At 39.1% G+C, this 23,046-nt stretch overlaps 1 protein-coding gene across 1 annotated transcript in view; it reads right to left on the bottom strand.

Moving 5' to 3' along the window:
* Nucleotides 1-23,046, bottom strand: part of XKR9 (XK related 9) — a 61,001-nt gene that overhangs the window by 4,278 nt on the left and 33,677 nt on the right. Inside the window, exon 4 of the mRNA XM_033203394.1 lies at nucleotides 18,666-18,886. Within this exon, the coding sequence (XP_033059285.1) occupies nucleotides 18,666-18,886 (221 nt within the window). The remainder of the gene's footprint in view (nucleotides 1-18,665; nucleotides 18,887-23,046) is intronic.

Genomic DNA, 23,046 nt, shown 5'->3' with positions numbered 1-23,046 from the left:
GGCGGGTTTTTGCCCCTTTGGGTAAATGGCAGGGAAAAAGGGGGAGGAAGGACAAGATATCAGTTGGCCTCATGCTATCTCCATTGGGTCTTGTTTGGAAAACTAAAACTCTTCTATCAGAGTAAAGGGTTTTGCCTTAAAAATATTTTTTTTGAGTTACCACCTCAGAGAAGTAAATAAACTGTGATCCCATTTTGTGATATCCAGTGTTTTATGCCTTTGATATCTGACAAACTTTCCAAAATCAAATTACAAAGTATGTCACTTTCTGATCTAATTAATCCTTTGGACATTAGGCCCCTGAAGTCCAAAAATGATGTGTTGGCTTATCTGGTATAAAAATCATACAGCAAGCACTGTCAAATTTAAAATGGTGTTTGGCTTTCTTTGGGCTATATTTGTGTAAATGTGTTCTAGGTATATGCTCCAAAATTATGTGAAACTCCTACACTTCTGATATGACTTAGTATATGATATCATTAAGAATTATAATTATGTTAAATTATTGTGTGCCACAGAGGTAACACATTTTCTTGTCAATTGTGTCTTTAACTATGGCTACCTTAAGATTTTTTGTCATCCATAGGCAATTGTTGCCTTATTTTGATCCTCTTTAAATGGTGGTTTCCTAATCAGCTATAAAACATTGACAGGTGCTCTTGAATGCAAGTGTCTTATAACTTTGGGGATTATGACATTAGAATAAAGAGAAAAAACTTCCAAGACTCCCATGGAGAGCTGAAATATTCATGAATATCAAGCAGAACAGGAGTTAACTGAACTATTAGAAGACTAAAGTAATCTTTTTCTGACTTTTTTGCATAAAACATTGCTGATTCTTTTTGTTTCCAGAGCCAAGAAAACTTTTGAGCTATTTACAGCTTTTAACAATTTAGTAAAATACATTCCTATGAACAAAATTTGGAGCATATTTGTTTCTCTACCTAATTTATCCAGAATTTGGAAACTATTTGTGAGTATTCTCAACTTATAGCAATATAGTTATTTGCATAAGTGCAATAAGAATCTGTTTTCTTTCGTAACAGGACACAATTGGAGAAACTGGTTATTTTACCAAGACTTTGACTAGAATGGCATACTTTCTTTAAATAATCAAGGTTGACTTACAGAGCCAATAACAGCCCCTAGGGAAATCTGGCCTCATACTCTATCTACACAGTCCCTGTACAAGGTTCCTGACCTGCGGTAAGTAAAGAATGTCACTTTCTAACAGCCCTAGGAGCCCCAAGTTATCCTGGGACCTCAAGAGGAGAGGAATTTTCCCAGCTCATAGGTATTTGAGGTACAAGCCCATGGCTGGGCTCAGCTTTAAAAAAATCTTATCTGAGATTCCCTATGGAACAGAGTTCCACCAAAGCCAATTTTAAAAAGCCTATGTGAAAAATAATCTTGCTGCACTGTATGCAATAATCAGACCAATTACAATAAGACTAAAGTTCATTTTGTAAACAAATTAGTTCTATCATGATTTGTTTTTCATAAAAATGGGGACTGAAGAGAGAAAAATTATGCTTCAAAAGAAAAAACTATAGAACACCTGTTGTTAGCTGTTCTTGAGGTTTTTTTCTGCAGTTTGGACAAAATCCTAAATTCTTTGTAGGCCACAAGTTCCCAAACTAATGCTCTCAGATTTTTACTTTTAAAACTGGGAATTGCACTGCTTATCTTAGAGTTCATCATTTACCTTATAGTATGCTATTCCCTTAAATGCTGTACTAAAACTACAGATGACAATACTAACACCTTTAACATGCAAGCCTTGGAAGCCCAGCCTGCCCTGTGTGAATATGATCAGACAGTTGTAAAGTGGTTCCACTCCTCTCACCTTGGGGTCAACACCTACCACCACTATGCCCCTGATCAGCAGGAAGAAGTTAGAGAAGTCTTCGCCCTTTTTCCATCTTCATTAGCCAACACCTTAAGATTAAGAGGTATAAAACCTAAAGAGAGGGACTGAAACTGCCATTGCAAAATTACACCTTAGACAGTGAAAGAGACCTGACGTAACCAACTCCATCTTGCTTCTAACCTCCAAGCTCTCCTTGTTCATTCCTAGGCATAGGTTGATCTAACTTTGGGAGAAGCATAGTTTCTGGTTTTTAGTTTAAAAAAAGATAACAGGCCTTTCTCAAAACAAGCCTCTTTCTTGCCTGGGGACTAAACAGCCTTTGTAAGACTAACAAATTAGCCATGAGATTAGAAATTAGGGTTTAGGAGTCATGCAGCTGAAGGCGACAAGATTCTGACCCTACCTGAACTGCTCCTAAGATCAGTGCTTGAGATATTTTGCAGACCCTGCACTTGATGGATCAAGTGGCACTACCCAGAGCGATATACTGGCTCATCTGATCTTGTAGCCCCCACCCAAGAACTGATTCAGCACAAGAAGACAGCTTCTACTCCCTATGATTTCATCACTGACCTGACCAATCAGCACTCCCAGCTCACGGGCTTCCCCTACACACTAAGTTGTCCTTAAAAACCCTGATCCCCAGGCCAGGCGTGGTGGCTCACGCCTGTAATCCCCGCACTTTGGGAGGCCAAGGCAGGCAGATCATGAGGTCAGGAGTTCGAGACCAGCCTGGCCAATATGGTGAAACCCCGTCTCTACTAAAAATATAAAAATTAGCCGGGCATGGGGTGTGCGCCTGTAGTCCCAGCTACTCAGGAGGCTGAGGAAGAAGAATCAATCGAACCCAGGAGGCGGAGGTTGCAGTGAGCCAAGATCATGCCACTGCACTCCAGCCTGGGTGACAGAGAGAGACTCGGTCTCAAAACAAACAAACAAAAAACTCTGATCCCCAAATGCTGGGGAAGACTGACTTGAGTAATAATAAAACTCTGAAGCCCTGAAAAAAAAAACTTGTCTTTTTAATTCAAAAACATTTTAGTTAAAACATAATTTTCCCCTAAATTGCCCCATGATATCTTTTCTATAATCAGTTTTAATTTTTATCAAATTAACACATACACAAAGGGACTTCCAAAAGTTCATGGAAAATGGAACTAAAAGATAAAAACAAAAAATATAAACTTTATTTTTTAACATAAGCTCCATCAAGATCAAGACATTTCTATAAACCATGATACCAGCCACATAGTTCATCCCTAAAGAATCGAGGGTCCTGGAAATTTAACCATGTCAATGCAGTCTTTTTTTACATTATTAACTCAAGAAAAATGAGTATCTTTTACCAGATTTTTTAAGGAAACAAAAAGAAGTCAGAAAAAGCCAAATCAGGACGGGCATGGTGGCTCACACCTGTAATCCCAGCATTTTGGGAGGCCAAGGCCGATTGATCACCAGGTCAGGAGATCAAGACCATCCTGGCTAACACAGTGAAATCCCGTCTCTACTAAAAATACAAAAAATTAGCCGGGCATGGTGGCAGGCACCTGTAGTCCCAGCTACTCAGGAGGCTGAGGCAGGAGAATGGTGTGATCCTGGGAGGTGGAGCTTGCAGTCAGCCAAGATTGCGCCACTGCACACTAGCCCATGCAAAAGAGCAGACTGTCTCAAAAAAAAAAAAAGAAAAAAGGAAAAAAAAAAAAAGCCAAATCAGGACTGTAAGGTGGATATCTAACGATTTCCCATCAAAACTCTCACAAAACTGCCTTTGTTTGATGAGAGGAGGAGCAGGAGCATTGCTATGATGGAGATGGACTCTCTGGCGAAGCTTCCTTGGGCATTTTTCTGCTAAAGCTTTAGCTAACTTTCTCAGAATACTCACCATAAGCAGATGTTATTGTTCTTTGGCCCTCCAGAAAGTCAACAAGCTAAATGTCTTGAGCATCCCAAAAAACTCTGGCACCTTTGCTCTTGACCAATCCACTCTTGCTTTGACTGGACCACTTCCACCTCTTAGTAGCGATTACTTTGATTGTAATTTGTCCTCAGAATCATACTGGTAAAGCCATGTTTCATCTACTATTACAATTCTTCAAAGAAATGCTTCAGGATCTTAATACCATTTGTTTAAAATTTTCACTGAATGCTCTATTCTTACCTGCAGCTAATCTGGGTGCAACAGTTTGGGCACCCACTGAGTGAAAAGTTTGCTCAACTGTAATTTGTCATTCAGAACTCTGTGTGCTGAACCAAGTGAGATGTCTGTGGTGTGGGCTATAAATGTTTCTGCTGTTGTCAGTCCTCTGCAATTCAGGAACAAACAAAATTAAATTTTTCTTCATGTACTGACGTGGATGATCTGCCACTAAGGTGTTCAACATTGTTTCATCCATTCTTAAAATGAGTTATCTATTTGTAAGCTGCTGATTTCTTTGGAGCATTGTCCCCATAAAGTATTCATAAAGTATCAATGATTTCACTATTCTTCCAACCAAGCTTAACCATAAATTTGATGTGTGTTCTTGCTTCAATTTGAATATTAACAGAATTCATATTGTTGTGATGGGGCACTTTTCAAACTGCTATCTTGTCCTTCTTAGTGCCTCAAATTGGATTCTGCTCAGACACATTATAACAAGTTAGACTGAATTTATCTGGGGAGAAGGAAAATGTAAAATCCATTCATAGTTTTTTTCATAATATGCATTTTCCATGAACGTTTTGTTGTTTTGTTGTTGCTATTGTTTTGTTGTTGTTGAGATGGAGTCTCACTGTGTCACCCAGGCTGGAGTACAGTGATACAATCTAGGCTCACTACAACCTCCGCCTCCTGGGTTCAATTGACTCTCCTGCTTCAGCCTCCTGAGTAGCCGGTATTACAGGTGCCCACTACCATACCCAGCTAATTTTTGTATTTTTAGTAGAGACAGGGTTTTCCAGTGCTGGCCAGGCTGGTCTTGAACTCCTGACCTCAAGTGATCTGCCTGCCTAAGCATCCCAAAGTGCTGGGATTACAGCCATGAGCCACCACATCCAGCCCCATGAACTTTTTTAAGTCCTCTCGTACATCGTTTTTAAAAGTCAAAAAGTTCTACAAAGTATATAAGAAAAATGGTACCTTGCTCTACATCTCCTCACCCCTCAATTGTAACCCCCAGAAGAAATCACTATTAACTCTTCTAGCTTTTCTCCTGACATCTATTGTCATATTTATAAATAAAATATATAGTGCTTAATTTATTTTGTACACTGTTTATTGATTTCCTATTTGGAAGAGGAAATGTTAACACATACACACATATATACACACACTTCTTCCATTTTCCTCTCCCTCCCCCATCCACCCAAAAGAGCAACATCAAAATTTTTGGTAAATATTTAGTGTTTGCCTTATGATATGGTTTGGCTTTGTGTCCCCACCCAAATCTCATCTTGAATTGTAATCCCATAATTCCCACATGTCATGGGAGGGACCCGGTGGGAGGTAATTGAATCACAGGGGAAATTTCCCCCATGCTATTCTCATGATAGTAAGTTCTCATGAGATCTGATGGTTTCATAAAGGGTCTCTGCCTTCATTTTGCTCTCATTCTTCCTCCTGCTGCCATGTAAAGAAGGATGTGTTTGCTTCCCCTTCCGCCATGATTGTAAGTTTCCTGAGGCCCCTATCAGCACTGCAGAACTGTGAGTCAATGAAACTTCTCTTTATAAATTACCCAATCTCAGCCAGTTCTTTATAGCAGCATGAGACTATACTAATACAGTAAATTGGTAACAGAAATGGAGTTCTGCTATAAAGATACCCAAAAACAGAGAACCCAGACTAAGATGGCCGGATATGAAAAGCTCCGGTCTGCAGCTCCCAGCAAGACCAACACAGAAGGTGGGTGATTTCTGCATTTCCAACTGAGATACCAGTTCATCTCATTGGGACTGGTTAGACAGTGGGTGCAGACCATGGAGGGTGAGAAGAAGCAGGGTGGGGTGTCACCTCACCCATGAAGTGCAAGGGGCCAGGGACCTCCCTCACCTAGCCAAGGGAAGTCATGAGTGACTGTGCTACCAGGTCCAGATACTATGCTTTTTCCACGGTTTTTGCAACCCACAGAACAGGAGAACCTTCATGTGCCTGCACCACCAGGGCTCTGGGTTTCAAGCACAAAACTGGGCAGCTGTTTAGGCAGACACCAAGGTAGCTGCAGGAGGTTTTTTTTTTTTCCTAGCCCAGTGACACTTGGAACCCCAGCAAGACAGAACTGTTCACTCCCCTGGAAAGGCAACTGAAGTCAGGGAGCCAAGTGGTCTCACTCAGTGGGTCCTACACCCAGGGAGCCCAGCAAGCTAAGAATCACTGGCTTGAAATTCTCGCTGCCAGCATAGCAGTCTGAAGTCGACTTGGATGAGCGACTTGGATGATCAGTGCCGGGAGGGGTGTGCACCATTACTGAGGCTTCAGTAGGCAGTTTTCCCCTGAGAGTGTTGAGGAAGCCCAGAAGTTCAGATTGGGCAGAACTCACCACAACACGGTAAAATGGCTATGACCAGAGTGCCTCTCTAGATTCCTTCTCACTGGGCAGGGCATCTCTGAAGAAAATGCAGCAGCCCCAGTCAGGGGCTTGAGAATAAAATTCCCATGTCCCTGGGACAGAACACCTGAGGGAAGGGGTGGTTGTGGGTGCAGTTTCAGCAGACTTAAACATTCCCACCTGCTGGTTCTGAAGAGAGCAGTGGATCTCCCAGGACAACATTTAAGCTCTGCTAAGGGATAGACTGCCTCCTCAAGTGGGTCCCTGACCCCCATGCCTCCTGACTAGGGGGTACCTCCCAGCAGGGATTGACAGACACCTCATACAGTAGAGCTCCAACTGGCATAAGGCCGGTGCCCTCTGGGATGAAGCTTCCGGAGGAAGGAGCAGGCAGCAATCTTTGCTGTTCTGCAGCCTCTGCTGGTGATACCCAGGAAAACAGGGTCTGGATTGGACCACCAGAAAACTCCAGTAGATCTACAGAAGAGGGGCCTGAATGTTAAAAGAAAAACTAACAAACTGAAAGCAACATCAACATCAACATCAACATCAACAAAAAGGACACCCACCCAAAAAACCACATCCAAAGGTCATCAGCATCAAAGATCAAAGGTAGATAAATCCACAAAGATGAGGAATAACCAGCACAAAAATGCTGACAATTCCAAAAGCCAGAATATCTCTTCTCCTACAAAGGATCGCGGCTCCTCTCCAGCAAGGGCACAAAACAGGATAGAGAATGAGAATGAGTTTGATGAATTGACAGAAGTAGGCTTCAGAAGGTGGGTAACAACAAACTCCTCTGAGCTAAAGAAGCATGTTTTAATGCAATGCAAGGAAGCTAAGAACCTTGATAACAGGTTACAGGAACTGCTAACTAGAATAATCAGTTTAGAGAAGAACATAAATGAACTGATGGAGCTGAAAAACACAGCACGAGAACTTTGTGCAGTATACACAAGTATCAATAGCCAAATCAATCAAGCAGAAGGAAAAATATCAGTTTGAAGATCAACTTAATGAAATCCGGCTTGAAGACAAGATTAGAGAAAACAGAATGAAAAGGAATGAACAAAGCCTCCAAGAAATATGGGACTCTATGGAAAGACCAAACCTATGATTGATTGGTGTATCTGAAAATGATGAAGAGAATGGAAGCAAAGTAAAAAAAAAAAAAAAAAAATTCACGGTATTATCCAGGAGAACTTCCCCAACCTAGCAAGACAGGCCAACATTCAAATTCAGGAAATACAGAGAACATGACTAAGATAATCCTCGAGAAGAGCAACCACAAGACACATAACCATCAGATTCTCCAAGGCTGAAATGAAGGAAAAAATGTTAAGGGTAGCCAGAGAGAAAGGTCAGGTCATCTACAAAGGGAAGCCCATCAGACTAACAGCAGATCTCTCTGCAGAAACTCTACAAGCCAGAACAGAGTGGGAGCCAATATTCAACATTTTAAACAAAAGAACTTTCAACTCAGTATTTCATACCCAGCCAAACTAAGTTCATAAGTAAAGAAGAAATAAAATTCTTTACAGACAAGCAAATGCTGAGGGATTTTGTCACCACCAGGCATACATTACAAGAGCTCCTGAAGGAAGCACTAAATATGGAAAGGAAAAACTGGTACCAGCCACTACAAAAACACATGAAAATATAAAGACCTATGACACTATGCAGAAACTGCATCAACTAATGTACAAAATAACTAGCAAGCATCATGATGACAGGATCAAATTCACACATAACAGTATTAACCTTAAATGTAAATGGGCCAAATGCCCCAATTAAAAGACACAAACTGGCAAGTTGGATAAAGAATCAAGACCCATTGATGTGCTGTATTCAGGAGACCCATCTCACATGCAAAGACACACATAGGCTCAAAATAAAGGGATGGAGGAATATTTACCAAGCAAAAGGAAAGCAAAAAAATATATATATCAGGAGTTGCAATGTTAGTCTCTGATAAAACAGACTTTAAACCAACAAATATCAAAAAAAGACAAAGAAGGGCATTCCATATTGGTAAAGGGATCAATGCAACAAGAGCTAACTATCCTAAGTATATATGCACCCAACTCAGGAGCACCCAGATTCATAAAGCAAGTTCTTAGAGATGTACAAAGAGACTTAGACTTCCACACAATAATAGTGGGAGACTTTACAACCCACTGTCAATATTAGATCAATGAGACAGAAAATTAACAAGGATAATCAGGACTTGAACTCAGCTCTGGACCAAGAGGATCTAATAGACATCTACAGAACTCTCCATCCCAAATCAACAGAATATACATTCTTCTCAGTGCCACCTAGCACTTATTCTAAAATTGACCACATAATTGGAAGTAAAACCCTCCTCAGGACATGCAAAAGAATGAAAATCATAACAAACAGTCTCTCAGACCACAGTGCAATCAAATTAGAACTCAGAATTAAGAAACTCACTCAAAACTACACAACTACATGGAAACTGAACAACCTGCTCCCAAATGATTATGGGGTAAATAACAAAATAAAGTCAGAAATAAATAAGTTCTTTGAAACCAACGAGAACAAAGACACAACGTACCAGAATCTCTGGGACACAGCTAAAGCAGTGTTTCGAGGGAAATTTATAGCACTAAATGCTCACATCAGAAACCAAGAAAAATCTAAAATCAACACCCTAACATCACAATTAAAAGAACTAGAGAAGCAAGAGCAAACAAATTCAAAAGCTAGCAGATGACAAGAAACAACTAAGCTCAGAGAAGAACTGAAGGAGATAGAGAAACGAAAAACCCTTCAAAAAATCATTGAATCCAGAAGGTGGGTTTTTGAAAAGATTAACAAAATAGACCACTAGCAAGACTAATAAAGAAGAAAAGAGAGAAGAATCAAATAGACACAATAAAAAATTAAAGGGGATATCACCACTGATGACACAGAAATACAAACTTCCCTCAGAGAATATTATAAACACCTCTATACAAATAAACTAGAAAATCTTGAAGAAATGGATAAATTCCTGGACACATACACCCTCCCAAGACTAAACTAGGAAGAAGTCAAATCCCTGAATAGACCAATAACAAGTTTTGAAGTTGAGGCAGTAATTAAGAGCCTACCAACCAAATAAAGCCCAGGACCAGAGGGATTTGCAGTTGAATTCTACCAGAGGTACAAAGAGGAGCTGGTACCATTCCTTGGGAAACTATTCCAAACAACAGAAAAAGAAGGACTCCTCCCTAACTACTTTTATAGGCCAGCATCATCCTGTCACCAAAACATGGCAGAGACACAAAAAAAAAAAAAAAAAGAAAATTTCAGGCCAATATCCCTGATGAACATAGATGCAGAAATCCTCAATAAAATACTGCCAAACTGTATCCAGCAACATATCTAAAAGCTTATCTACCACGATCGAGTCAGCTTCATCCCTGGAATGCACAGCTGGTTCAACATAGGCAAACCAATAAACGTAATCCATCACATAAATGGAACCAAAGACAAAAACCACATGGTTACCTCAATAGATGCAGAAAAGGTCTTTAATACAATTCAACACTCCTTCATGCTAAAAACACTCAATAAACTAGGTATTGATGGAACGTATCTCAAAATAATAAGAACTATTTATGGCAAATCCATAGCCAATATCATACTGAATGGGCAAAAGCTGGAAGCATTCCCTTTGAAAACCAGCACAAGAAAAGGGTGCCTTCTCTCACCACTCCTATTCAGCATGGTATTAGAAGTTCTGGCCAGAGCAATCAGACAAGAGAAAGAAATAAAGGGTATTCAAATAGGAAGACAGGAAGTCAAATTGTCTTTGTTTGCAGGTGACATGATTGTATATTTAGAAAATCCCTCATCTCAGCCCAAAAACTTAAGCTGATAAGCAACTTCAGCAAAGTCTCGGGATACAAAATCAATGTGCAAAAATTACAAGCATTCCTGTACACCAATAATAGACAAACAGAGAGCCCAATCATGAGTGAACTACCATTCACAATTGCTACAAAGAGAATAAAATACCTAGGAATACAATTTACAAGGGACGCAAAGGACCTCTTCAAAAAGAACTACAAACCACTGCTCAAGGAAATAAAGGAGGACACAAACAAATGGAAAAAAACACTCCATACTCATGGATAGGAAGAATCAGTATTATGAAAATGGCCATACTGCCCAAAGTAATTTATAGATTCAATGCTATTCCCATCAAGCTACAACTGACTTTCTTCACAGAATTAGAAAATCTACCTGAAATTTCATATGGAATTTTTAAAAAGCCCATATAGCCAAGACAATCCTAAGCAAAAAGAACAAAGCTGGAGACATAATGCTACCTGGCTTCAAATGATACTACAAGGCTACAGTAACCAAAACAACATGACTGGTACCAAAACAGATATATAGAACAATGGATCAGAACAGAGGCCTCAGAAATAACACCACAGGTCTACAACCATCTACAACCATCTGATCTTTGACAAAAACAAGCAAAGAGGAAAGGATTCCCTATTTAATAAATGGTGTTGGGAAAACTGGCTAGTCTTATTCAGAAAATTGAAACTGGATCCCTTCCTTAAATGTTATACAAAAATTAACTCAAGATGGATTAAAGACTTAAACCTAAAACCTAAAACCATAAAAACCCCAGAAGAAAACCTAGGCAATATCATTCAGGACATAGGCATGGACAAAGTCTTCATGACTAAAACACCAAAAGCAATTGCTATAAAAGCCAAAATTGACAAATGGGATCTAATTAAACTAAAGAGGCTCTGCACAGCAAAAGAAACTATCATCAGAGTGAACAGGAAACCTACAGAATGGGAGAAAATTTTTGCAATCTATCCATCTGACAAAGGGCTAATATCCAGAATCTACAAGAAACTTAAATTTACAAGAAAAAAAACAACCCCATCAAAAAGTGGGTGAAGGATATGAACAGACACTTCTCAAAAGAAGACATTTATGTGGCCAACAAACATATGAAAAAAAAACTCATCATAACTGGTCATTAGAGAAGTGCAAATCAAAGCTACAATGAGATACCAACTCACACCATTAGAATGGTGACCATTAAAAAGTCAAGAAACAACAGATGCAGGAGAGGATGTGGAGAAATAGGAACACTTTTACACTGCTGGTGGGAGTCTAAATTAGTTCAACTACTTTGGACAGTGTGGTGATTCCTCAAGGATCTAGAACTAGAAATATCATTTGACCCAGCAATCCCATTACTAGGTATATACCCAAAGGATTATAAATCATTCTACTATAAAGACATGCACATGTATGTTTATTGCAGCACTATTTCCTACAGCAAAAACTTGGAACCAACCCAAATGCTCATCAATGACAGACTGGATAAAGAAAATGTGGCCCATATATGCCATGGAATACTATGCAGCCGTAAAAAAGAATGAGTTCATGTCCTTTGCAGGGACATGGATGAAGCTGGAAACCATCATTCTCAGCAAACTAACAGCCATCATTCTCAGCAAACTAACACAGGAAGGGAAATCCAAACACCCCATGTTCTCACTCATAATTGGGAGTTGAACAATGAGAACACATGGACACAGGGAGGGGACCATCACACACTAGGGCCTGTTGGGGTGTCAGGGGCAAGGGAGTGAGAGCATTAGGACAAACAGCTAATGCATGCAGGGCTTAAAACCTAGATGATAGGATAATAGGTGCAGCAAACCAACATGGCACATGTATACCTACGTAACAAACCTGCACATTCTGCACAAGTATCCCAGAACTTAAAGTAAAACAAAAAAATAAATAAATAATAAAAATAAATAAATAAATAAATAAAATAAACAAAGATACCCAAAAATGTGGAAGCAACTTTGGAACTGGGTAACAGGCTGAGGTTGGAACAGTTTGGAGGGCTCAGAAGAAGACAGGAAAATGTGGCATAGTTTGCAACTTCCTGGAGAATTGAAGGACTCAGAAAACTGGAAGATGTGGGAAAGTTTGGAACTTCCTAGAGACTTGTTGAATGCCTTTGACCAAAATTCTGATAGTGATATGGACAATAAAGTCCAGGATGAGGTGGTCTCAGATGGAGATGAGGAATTTGGAGGGAACTGGAATAAAGATTACTCTTGCTTTGCAAAGAGACTGGCGGCATTTTGCCTCTGTCCTAGAGATCTGTGGGATTTTGAACTTCAGAGAGATGATTTAGGGTTTCTGGTAGAAGAAATTTCTAGGCAGCAAAGCATTCAAGAGGTGACAGAGCATAAAAGTTTGGAAAATTTGCAGCCTGACAATGCTGTAAAAAAAGAAAAATCCATTTTCTGAACAGACATTCAAGCACACTGCAGAATTTGCATAAGTAATAGGCAGTCAAATGTTAATCACCAAGACAATGGGAAAAATGTCTCCAGGGCATTCCAAAGACCTTTACTGCAGTCCCTTCTATCACAGACCTGGAGGCCTAAGATGAAAAAATGGTTTTGTGGGCTGGACCCAGGACCCCCCTGCTCTGTGCAGCCTCAGGACATGGTTTCCTGCATCCCAGTTGTTTCAGCTCTAGCTATGGCTAAAAGGGGCCAATGTAAAGCTTAAGCCATTGCTTCAGAGGGTGCAAGTCCCAGGCCTTGGCACCTTACAAGTGGTACTGGGCCTGCAGAAGCACAGAAGTCAAGAAGTGAGATTTGGGAACCTCCACCTAGATTTTAGAGGATGTATGGAAATGCCTTGGTTTCCAGGCAGAAGTTTGCTGCAGGGGTGGATTCCTAACTGAGAACCACTGCTAGGGCAGTACAGAAGGGAAATGTGGGGTTGGAGCCCACACACAGGGTCCCCACTGAGGCACTGCCTAATGGAGCTGTGAGAAGAGGGCCACCATCCTCCAGACCTCAGAATGGTATCTCCACCAACAGCTTGCACAGGGCACCTGGAAAAGCCACAGATGCTCAATGCCAGCCCAGGAAAGCAGCCTGGAGTGGGGACGTACCCTGCAAAGCCACAGGGGCAGAGCTGCCAAAGGCCATAGGAGTCCACCTCTTGCATCAGCGTGACCTGAATGTGAGACATGAAGTCAAAGGGGATCATTTCAGAGCTTGAAGATTTGACTGCCCCACTGGATTTCAGACTTGCATGGGGACTGTTGCCCCTTTGTTTTGGCCAAATTCTCCCATTTGGAATGGGTGTATTTACTCAATGCCTGTACCCACATTGTATCTAGGAAGTAACTAACTTGCTGTTGATTTCACAGGATCATAGGTGGAAGGGACTTGCCTTGTCTCAGATGAGACTTCAGACTTGGACTTTTAGGTTAAAGCTGGGATGAGCTAACATTTTGAAGGACTGCTGGAAAGGGCAGGATTGTGTTTTGAAGTATGAGGACATGAGATTCGGGAGATGCCAGGAGAGGAATGATATGGTTTGGCTTTGTGTCCCCATCCAAATCTCATCTTGAATTGTAATCCTGTAAGCTCCACATGTCATGGAAGCGACACAGTAGAGGTAACTGAATCACAGGGGCAGTTTCCCCCATGCTATTCTCATGATAGTAAGTTCTCACAAGATCTGATGGTTTTATAAGGGGCTTCCCCCTTCATTTGGCTCTCATTCTTCCTGTCACCATGTGAAAAAGGATGTGTTTGCTTCCCTTCTGCCATGTTTGTAAGTTTCCTGAGGCCCCACCACCACAGCACTGCAGAACTGTGAGTCAATTAAACCTCTTTCCTTTATAAATTACCCAGTCTCAGGCAGTTCTTGATAGCAACATGAGAATGAACTAATACACATTATTATAAGTACATAAGTGAGTGTTTTTATTGCTTACTTTTCAAAACAAAGAAAAAAAACACACTATATTTCCTTTCTTTTAAAATGTTTCTTTATTCCTGGAGTTGACAATTGCCTTGTTTCCCTACTTGGTTAGTTTCCATAACCCTATAATTATTTCTTAGCAAAATCTTCAAATTAATTAATAAAACTCCTCTATATACATCTACGCGTTCTTTATTTTTCTGGTTTTTTAGAACACTATCTTCCCGCTCTAAGCCAGTTGCTCTTAAGTCTTGTTTCCAATCTTCCTGCAACTTCCCTTCACCTCTCTTCTACATTGCCTTCCTGTTTCCTTGTTCTCCTATCATCTTTCTTGGTTTACCCTCATGTTTTGATTCAACTTTTGCCAGGCCTTCCAGAAAAAAATTTCTCAGAAGCAAAATTTTTTGAGACCTTGTATATCTCAAAACATCCTAATTCTACCCTCATACTTGATATACAGTTTTGCTAGAAATAGAATTCAAAATTTAAAAAAAAAAGTTTTCCATTGAAACCTTAAACTCACTGTTCTATTATGTTTTAATTTCACTGTTATGGTTAAAAATTTCATGCCATTCAGTTTTTCTATCTTTAGTACATTACTTTTTTTTCCTCTCAAATCTTCTAGAATCATCTTTCTTTGCTTCTCTGAAATGATATAATGATGTGCTTGATGTGAGCTATTTTTATTCACTCTTTCAATCTAATAACTCATATCCTTTAATGATATGCCCTGTTTTTATTCTTTGGTGATTTCTCTAGAAATCATAACATGAATATTAAGCATATCAAAGTTTAAGGCTAATCAATATTGTTACCTCAAAGATGAATATATCAATAAGATGGTGAAGCTAAAATTTCAGGGACTCTTACTTGCCCAGTCTCCTTCGAACCCTAGCAAAGACTCATGTGTTCACCTTGTCACATATTTTTATAAAATTTGCAAAAATAAGACATTTTAATTGCAGTTGATTAAATTCCCTGTCTCTTTCTACTCTTGCTTACTTTCTCTCACATATTCCCCTAGTATGTTCAAGTGGCTGTGGGCATTTTGGGGATGTGGCTAAGGGAAACTAAGTTGAGACTACATTTAGTTTAAGCATAGGGGAAAAGTTTACATGATTTGCTTCAATATGTAAGATTAGTGAGTGGCGGAGCTAGGATTCCAAGGCAGTGTACCTGATCTTAACATTTATTCACTAAATTGTCTTTCAGATGTCAACAGGTCTTTCATTCCTAATGTGAGGGCACGATAGTCTATTCTCATCTAGTTGACACTATTATTTGACATTTTTGCCAATTTCCCACTTTCCTACCTGCTTCTAACATTTTTTTCTATCATATTGCTGCCCTAACCTGTATCTTACACTCTGTTCAAACTAAATTTGTGCCATTGTCAAACTATGCCTTTGTTATGCCTTTTCCTCAGTCTAAAATAACTTTGTCCAATGACATTATTCTTAATTCTGTACTTATTAATTCAGAGATTTTTATTAATTTATTTGGCATTAAGTACTGACATCAGTGAAGAAAATAGAGAACTCCCATGTTCCCTAAATAAGACATCAACAGGGAAAGGACTGTTTATTCAATAAATGATACTGGGATAACAGGCTAGCCATATTTAGAACATTGAAACTGGACCGCTTGCTTTTACCATATACAAAATCAACTCAAGATGGATTAGAAACTTAAACATAAAATGTAAAATTATAAAAACTCTAGAAGAAAATCTAGGAAATACCATTCTGGACATAGGCCTTGGCAAAGATCTCATGACAAAGACTACAAAATGATTGTAGGTTGCGTGTGGTGGCTCACGCCATAATCACAGCACTTTGTTGAGGAATTTTGTGTCTATGTTCATCAAGGATACTGGCCTGGAGTTTCTTTTTTTCTTGTGTCACTGCCAGGTTTTGGCATCAAAATGATGCTGACCTCAGAGAATAAATTAGGGAAGATTCCCGCCTCAATTTTTTGGAATAGTTTCAGCAGAATTGATACCAGCTCTTTTTTATACATCTGAAAGCATTCAGCTATGAATCCATTTGGTCTAAGGTTTTTTCTGGCTGGTAGGTTTTTTGTTACTGATTTAATTTCAGAATTCATATAACATATTTTTGTACATAGTTACTATAGAAAATTTGGAAATTCAGAAAAGTACTTTTTAAATGAAAACAATCATTCATAATTCCTCTACCCAGAATCAGACACACTTAACATTTTGCATATTTTCTTCCAGATATTTTTCTATATAATAATCTCTTTGTAACCTTAAAAATGTGCTAGCAGAAAATTTTATAAACTGTTTTTTGCCTACATTCTATGTTATAATCGCTTTCTTGTGTCATTAAAAGTTCTTTGTAAACACTCTAGTGGCTACATAATCTTCCATATTAACAGCCTACAATAATTTATTTACCAATTCTTCTATATTTAGACAATTGAATTATATCTCATTTTATGCTATTTCTGAATAACTTATCTCAATTTCCTACTTCAATAAGAAACTATATAGATGAAAACTGAACATAAAGATAGCTATCACTGGATCTCATAGGTAGTCCAGATGCTATGTATCCTTGGGAATCATCACGAGATCTCCCATAATACAGGCTGTAAGATCTAAATTTTGAACTTCTAACTTCAGAACCATATAATACAGAACTGTTAAGGGTTCTGCATCACATAGAACCCAACCCATGAATTATTTGCATCAAAAAAAAAAAAGATCTCATACACAATAGAGATCTCATACACACAATCATTTTGTGTCTTCCTAACAATCAAAGTAAAGGTAAAAATATTAGAAGGGGCTATGTTCTAGAGGTTTACAAGAAAATGGGAACAGAGACACTGTTTAACTGATATCATATGTGAGTCTAGGACAGCAAGAACTCCAGGGAAGATAAAAATCTTACTCCCTGAAATGAATCTGAGAATACATGGAACTCTAGTCATTAATGCAATTTGGGACTATTATTTAGCAAATAAATCGTTTTTTAACATCTCAAGTTAATTACCTATAAAAGGACTTTTCTTTTTCTTTTTTTTTTTTTTCTATTCAACAACTGTTTATTGAGCCCTCAGTATAAACACCACATTGTTTTAGGCACTGGGAGGTATACAAAGATGTAGAAAATGCATTCCAGCTTTCAGGGAGAGGATCTGGTAGGGAATATAAGATACACAGAGAAAAAGTAAAATAGAAGGAAAGATGTAACATGTGTCACTAAAGAGATATAAAGTTCAATAGTCATTCCACTGCAATGACTGAAGAATAATTGAGTCTTTGATTATCTGTAGGGAGCAGAGATGGGGAGAGAGATAAATGTCAAGGGAGAGAGAATTCCATGAGTAAAAGCTCAATGATAAGAAAGTATAGGGATTTCTCAGTGCAGTGATGAGCAAATATTTGGGAAATGTTGATTGGAACAGATTATGTAAGGACTTTTTTTTTTTTTTTTTTTTTTTTTGAGACGGAGTCTCGCTCTGTCGCCCAGGCTGGAGTGCAGTGACCAGATATTGGCTCACTTCAAGCTCCGCCTCCTGGGTTTACGCCATTCTCCTGCCTCAGCCTCCCCAGTAGCTGGGACCACAGGCACCCGCCACCTCGCCCGGCTAGTTTTTTTGTATTTTTTAGTAGAGACGGGGTTTCACTGGGTTAGCCAGGATGGTCTCGATCTCCTGACCTCGTGATCTGCCCGTCTCGGCCTCCCAAAGTGCTGGGATTACAGGCTTGAGCCACCGCGCCCGGCCTGTAAGGACTTTTCAAAAAGGAAGATGGAAATAAACTTTTCTTTAAAAAATGAACATTTTTACCTTAACGAGTAAATTTACTGTAAAACAGCAAACACACTGGCCAACTTGCAAAACATTCATTAGTTTTTTAGCATTTACACTTTTACCCAGTAATTCCACTTCTGGGAATTTACCCAATGGATATACTTTTTACATGCAAGTGATTTACGCATAAGATTACTCGTTGCAGCATTTTTTCAATGGTTAAATATAAGAAACAACCTAAATTAACATAAACAGGGAGCTTGTTAAATAAATTATGGTACATTCATAATTTGCAATACTATGCAGAAAATAAAAATGAATGTGGGAAATTTTTCTGTACTAATATGAACGGATCTCCAAGATATACTACGAGGCACAAAAAATGAAGACAGTTTTAATTTTATGTTACCATTTGTGTTAAGGAAAAAAGAAAAAAAAGGACATATGCTTTAAAAACTTTTCTGAAGGAATCATCAAATAACTAACAATAGTAGTTTTCTTTCTGGGCAGATGGATACAGTATATATCCATATACTTCTTGATATTTCAACCATATTATCGTACTTCCTTTTCAAAAGAATAAATGATTTTTAAAGTGTTAAAAATTTCTAAAGTCAGTCAAAGATTTATATAGTTGACATAAGGTCTCAGTGGCATCCATCTAACACAAGGTGTTAAGAAAAACTTACACTGACTGAAATTTGCTTGTCCATGCCCCAGAAGAATGTAGAGTTGAAGAATAAGTTGTGGACAGCCTTCCAGGTAGGTCTCAAATAGTCTGAGCATGCTCAAATCAGTCACTCTATCTATAACTTCTTTATGTAGATCGATTTGTTCTTCCATGAAGTTACTAGTATTGCTGTCATACGTAAAAGCTGCATGGTAACCCCTTTTCAAGGCAAACCAATACCTATAAAGTAAACATAAACATTTCTCTTTAGTCTTATATTCTTTATAACATGTCTGTTAATACACATAATAATTTGGGAAAAGGAATATGTGGGTTTTTTTTATTATTATACTTTATGTTCTAGGGTACATGTGCACATACATGTTTGTTACATATGTATACATGTGCCATGTTGGTGTGCTACATCCATTAACTCATCATTTACATTAGGTATATCTCCTAATGCTATCCCTCCCCCCTCCCCCCACCCCACAACAGGCCCCGGTGTGTGATGTTCCGCTTCCTGTGTCCAAGTGATCTCATTGCTCAATTCCCACCTATGAGTGAGAACATGTGGTGTTTGGTTTTCTGTTCTTGCGATAGTTTGCTGAGAATGATGGTTTACAGCTGCACCCATGTCCCTACAAAGGACATGAACTCATCTTTTTTATGGCAGCATAGTATTCCAGGGTGTATTTGTGCCACATTTTCTTAATCCAGTCTGTCATTGATGGACATTTGGGTTGATTCCAAGTCTTTGCTATTTTTTTTTTTTTTTTTTTTTTTTTTTTTTTTGAGGCGGAGTCTCACTCTGTCGCCCGGACTGGAGTGCAGTGGCCGGATCTCAGCTCACTGCAAGCTCCGCCTCCTGGGTTTACGCCATTCTCCTGCCTCAGCCTCCCTAGTAGCTGGGACTACAGGCGCCCGCCACCTTGCCCGGCTAGTTTTTGTATTTTTAGTAGAGACGGGGTTTCACCATGTTAGCCAGGATGGTCTCGATCTCCTGACCTCGTGATCCACCCATCTCGGCCTCCCAAAGTGCTGGGATTACAGGCTTGAGCCACCGCGCCCGGCCTAAGTCTTTGCTATTGTGAATAGTGCCACAATAAATATACGTGTGCATGTGTCTTTATAGCAGTATGATTTATAATCCTTTGGGTATATACCCAGTAATGGGATGGCTGGGTCAAATGGTATTTCTAGTTCTAGATCCTTGAGGAATCACCACACTGTCTTCCACAATGGTTGAACTAGTTTACAGTCCCACCAACAGTGTAAAAGTGTTCCTATTTCTCCACATCCTCTCCAGCAACTGTTGTTTCCTGACTTTTTAATGATCGCCATTCTAACTGGTATAAGACGGTATCTCTACTAAAAAGTACAAAAAACTAGCCGGGCGAGGTGGCGGGCGCCTGTAGTCCCAGCTACTACTCGGGAGGCTGAGGCAGGAGAATGGCGTGAACCCGGGAGGCGGAGCTTGCAGTGAGCTGAGATCCGGCCACTGCACTCCAGCCTGGGCGACAGAGCGAGACTCCGTCTCAAAAAAAAAAAAAAAAAAGACGGTATCTCATTGTGGTTTTGATTTGCATTTCTCTGATGGCCAGTGATGATGAGCATTTTTTCATGTCTCTCTTGACTGCATAAATGTCTTCTTTTGAGAAGTGTCTGTTCATATCCTTTGCCCACTTTTTGATGGGGTTGTTTTTCTCTTGTAAATTTGTTTGAGTTCTTTGTAGGTTCTGGATATTAGGCCTTTGTCAGATGAGTAGATTGCAAAAATTTTCTCCCATTCTGTAGGTTGCCTGTTCACTCTGATGGTAGTTTCTTTTGCTGTGCAGAAGCTCTTTAGTTTAATTAGATCCCATTTGTCAATTTTGGCTTTTGTTGCCATTGCTTTTGGTGTTTTAGACATAAAGTCCTTGCCCATGCCTATGTCCTGAATGGTATTGCCTAGGTTTTCTTCTAGGGTTTTTATGGTTTTAGGTCTAACACTTAAGTCCATCTTGAATTAACTTTTGTATAAGGAATAAGGAAGGGATCCAGTTTCAGCTTTCTACTTATGGCTAGCCAGTTTTCCCAGCACCATTTATTAAATAGGGAATCCTTTCCCCATTTCTCGTTTTTCTCAGGTTTGTCAAAGATCAGATGGTTGTAGATGTGTGGTATTATTTCTGAGGGCTCTGTTCTGTTCCATTGGTCTGTATCTCTATTTTGGTACCAGTACCATGCTGTTTTGGTTACTGTAGCCTTGTAGTATAGTTTGAAGTCAGGTAGCACGATGCCTCCGGCTTTGTTCTTTGGCTTAGGATTGTCTTGGCATTGAGGGCTCTTTTTTGGTTCCATATGAACTTTAAAGTAGTTTTTTCGAATTCTGTGAAGAAAGTCATTGGTAGCTTAATGGGGATGGCATTGAATCTATAAATTACCTTGGGCAGTATGGCCATTTTCACGATATTGATTCTTCCTATCCAAGAGCACGGAATGTTCTTCCATCTGCTTGTGTCCTCTTTTATTTCATTGAGCAGTGGTTTGTAGTTCTCCTTGAAGAGGTCCTTCACATCCCTTGTAAGTTGGATTCCTAGGTATAGGTAATTTATTCTCTTTGAAGCAATTGTGAATGGAAGTTCATTCATGATTTGGCTCTCTGTTTTTCTGTTATTGGTGTATACGAATGCTTGTGATTTTTGCACATTGGTTTTGTATTCTGAGACTTTGCTGGAGTTGCTTACCAGCTTGACGAGATTTTGGGCTGAGAATATGGGGTTTTCTAAATATACAATCATGTCATCTGCAAACAGGGACAATTTGACTTCTTCTTTTCCTAATTGAATACCCTTTATTTCTTTCTCTTGCCTGATTGCCCTGGCCAGAACTTCCAACACTATGTTGAATAGGAGTGGTGAGATAGGGCATCCCTGTCTTGTGCCAGTTTTTAAGGGGAATGCTTCCAGTTTTTGCCCATTCAGTATGATATTGACTGTGGGTTTATCATAAATAGCTCTTATTACTTTGAGATACGTTCCATCAATACCTACTTTACTGAGAGTTTTTAGAATGAAGGGCTGTTGAATTTTGTCAAAGGCCTTTTCTGCATCTATTCAGATAATCATGTGGTTCTTGTCTTTGGTTCTGCTTATGTGATGGATTATGTTTATTGATTTGCGTGTGTTGAAACAGCCTTCCATCCCAGGGATGAAGTCATCCTGATCGTGGTGGATACGCTTTTGATGTGCTGCTGGATTTGGTTTGCCAGTATTTTATTGAGAATTTTCAAATCGATGTTCATCAGGGATATTGGTCTAAAATTCTCTTTTTTTATTGTGTCTCTGCCAGGCTTTGGTATCAGGATGATCCTGGCCTCATAAAATGAGTTAGGGAGGATTCCCTCTTTTTCTATTGATTGGAATAGTTTCAGAAGGAATGGTATCAGCTCCTCTTTGTACCTCTGGTAGAATTAGGCTGTGAATCTGTCTGGTCCTGGACTTTTTTTGGTTGGTAGGCTATTAATTACTGCCTCAATTTCAGAGTCTGCTATTGGTCTATTCAGAGATTCAACTTCTTCCTGGTTAAGTCTTGGGAAGGTGTATGTGTCCAGGAATTTATCCATTTCTCCTAGGTTTTCTAGGTTTTTTTTTTCTTTTTTTTTTTTTTTTTTTTTTTTTGCGTAGAGTTGTTTATAGTATTCTCTGATGGTAGTTTGTATTTCTGTGGGTTCGGTGGTGATATCCCCTTTATCATTTTTTATTGCGTCTATTTGATTCTTCTCTCTTTTCTTCTTTATTAGTCTTGCTAGTGGTCTATCAACTTTGTTGATCTTTTCAAAAAACCAACTCCTGGATTCATTGATTTTTTGGAGGGTTTTTTTGTGTCTCTATCTCCTTCAATTCTGCTCTGATCTTGGTTATTTCTTGCCTTCTGCTAGGTTTTGAACGTGTTTGCTCTTGCTTCTCTAGTTCTTTTAATTGTGATGTTAGAGTGTCAATTTTAGATCTTTCCTGCTTTCTCTTGTGGGCATTCAGTGTTATAAATTTCCCTCTACACATCTCTTTAAATGTGTCCCAGAGATTCTGGTATGTTGTATCTTTGTTCTCACTGGTTTCAAAGAACATCTTTATTTCTGCCCTCATTTTGTTATGTACCAGTAGTCATTCAGGAGTAGGTTGTTCAGTTTCCACGTAGTTGAGTGGTTTTGACTGAGTTTCTTAGTCCTGAGTTCTAGTTTGATTGCACTGTGGTCTGAGAGACAGTTTGTTATAATTTCTGTTCTTTCACATTTGCTGAGGAGTGCTTTACTTCCAACTATGTGGTCAATTTTGGAATAAGTGAGATGTGGTGCTGAGAAGAATGTATATTCTCTTGAATTGTGGTGGAGAGTTCTGTAGATGTCTATTAGGTTCGCT

The sequence above is a fragment of the Trachypithecus francoisi genome, unplaced genomic scaffold, assembly GCF_009764315.1.
Source record: "Trachypithecus francoisi isolate TF-2019V2 unplaced genomic scaffold, Tfra_2.0 Lachesis_group7, whole genome shotgun sequence".
Lineage (NCBI taxonomy): Eukaryota > Metazoa > Chordata > Mammalia > Primates > Cercopithecidae > Trachypithecus > Trachypithecus francoisi.
This window is presented reverse-complemented; position numbering and strand designations above follow the sequence as displayed.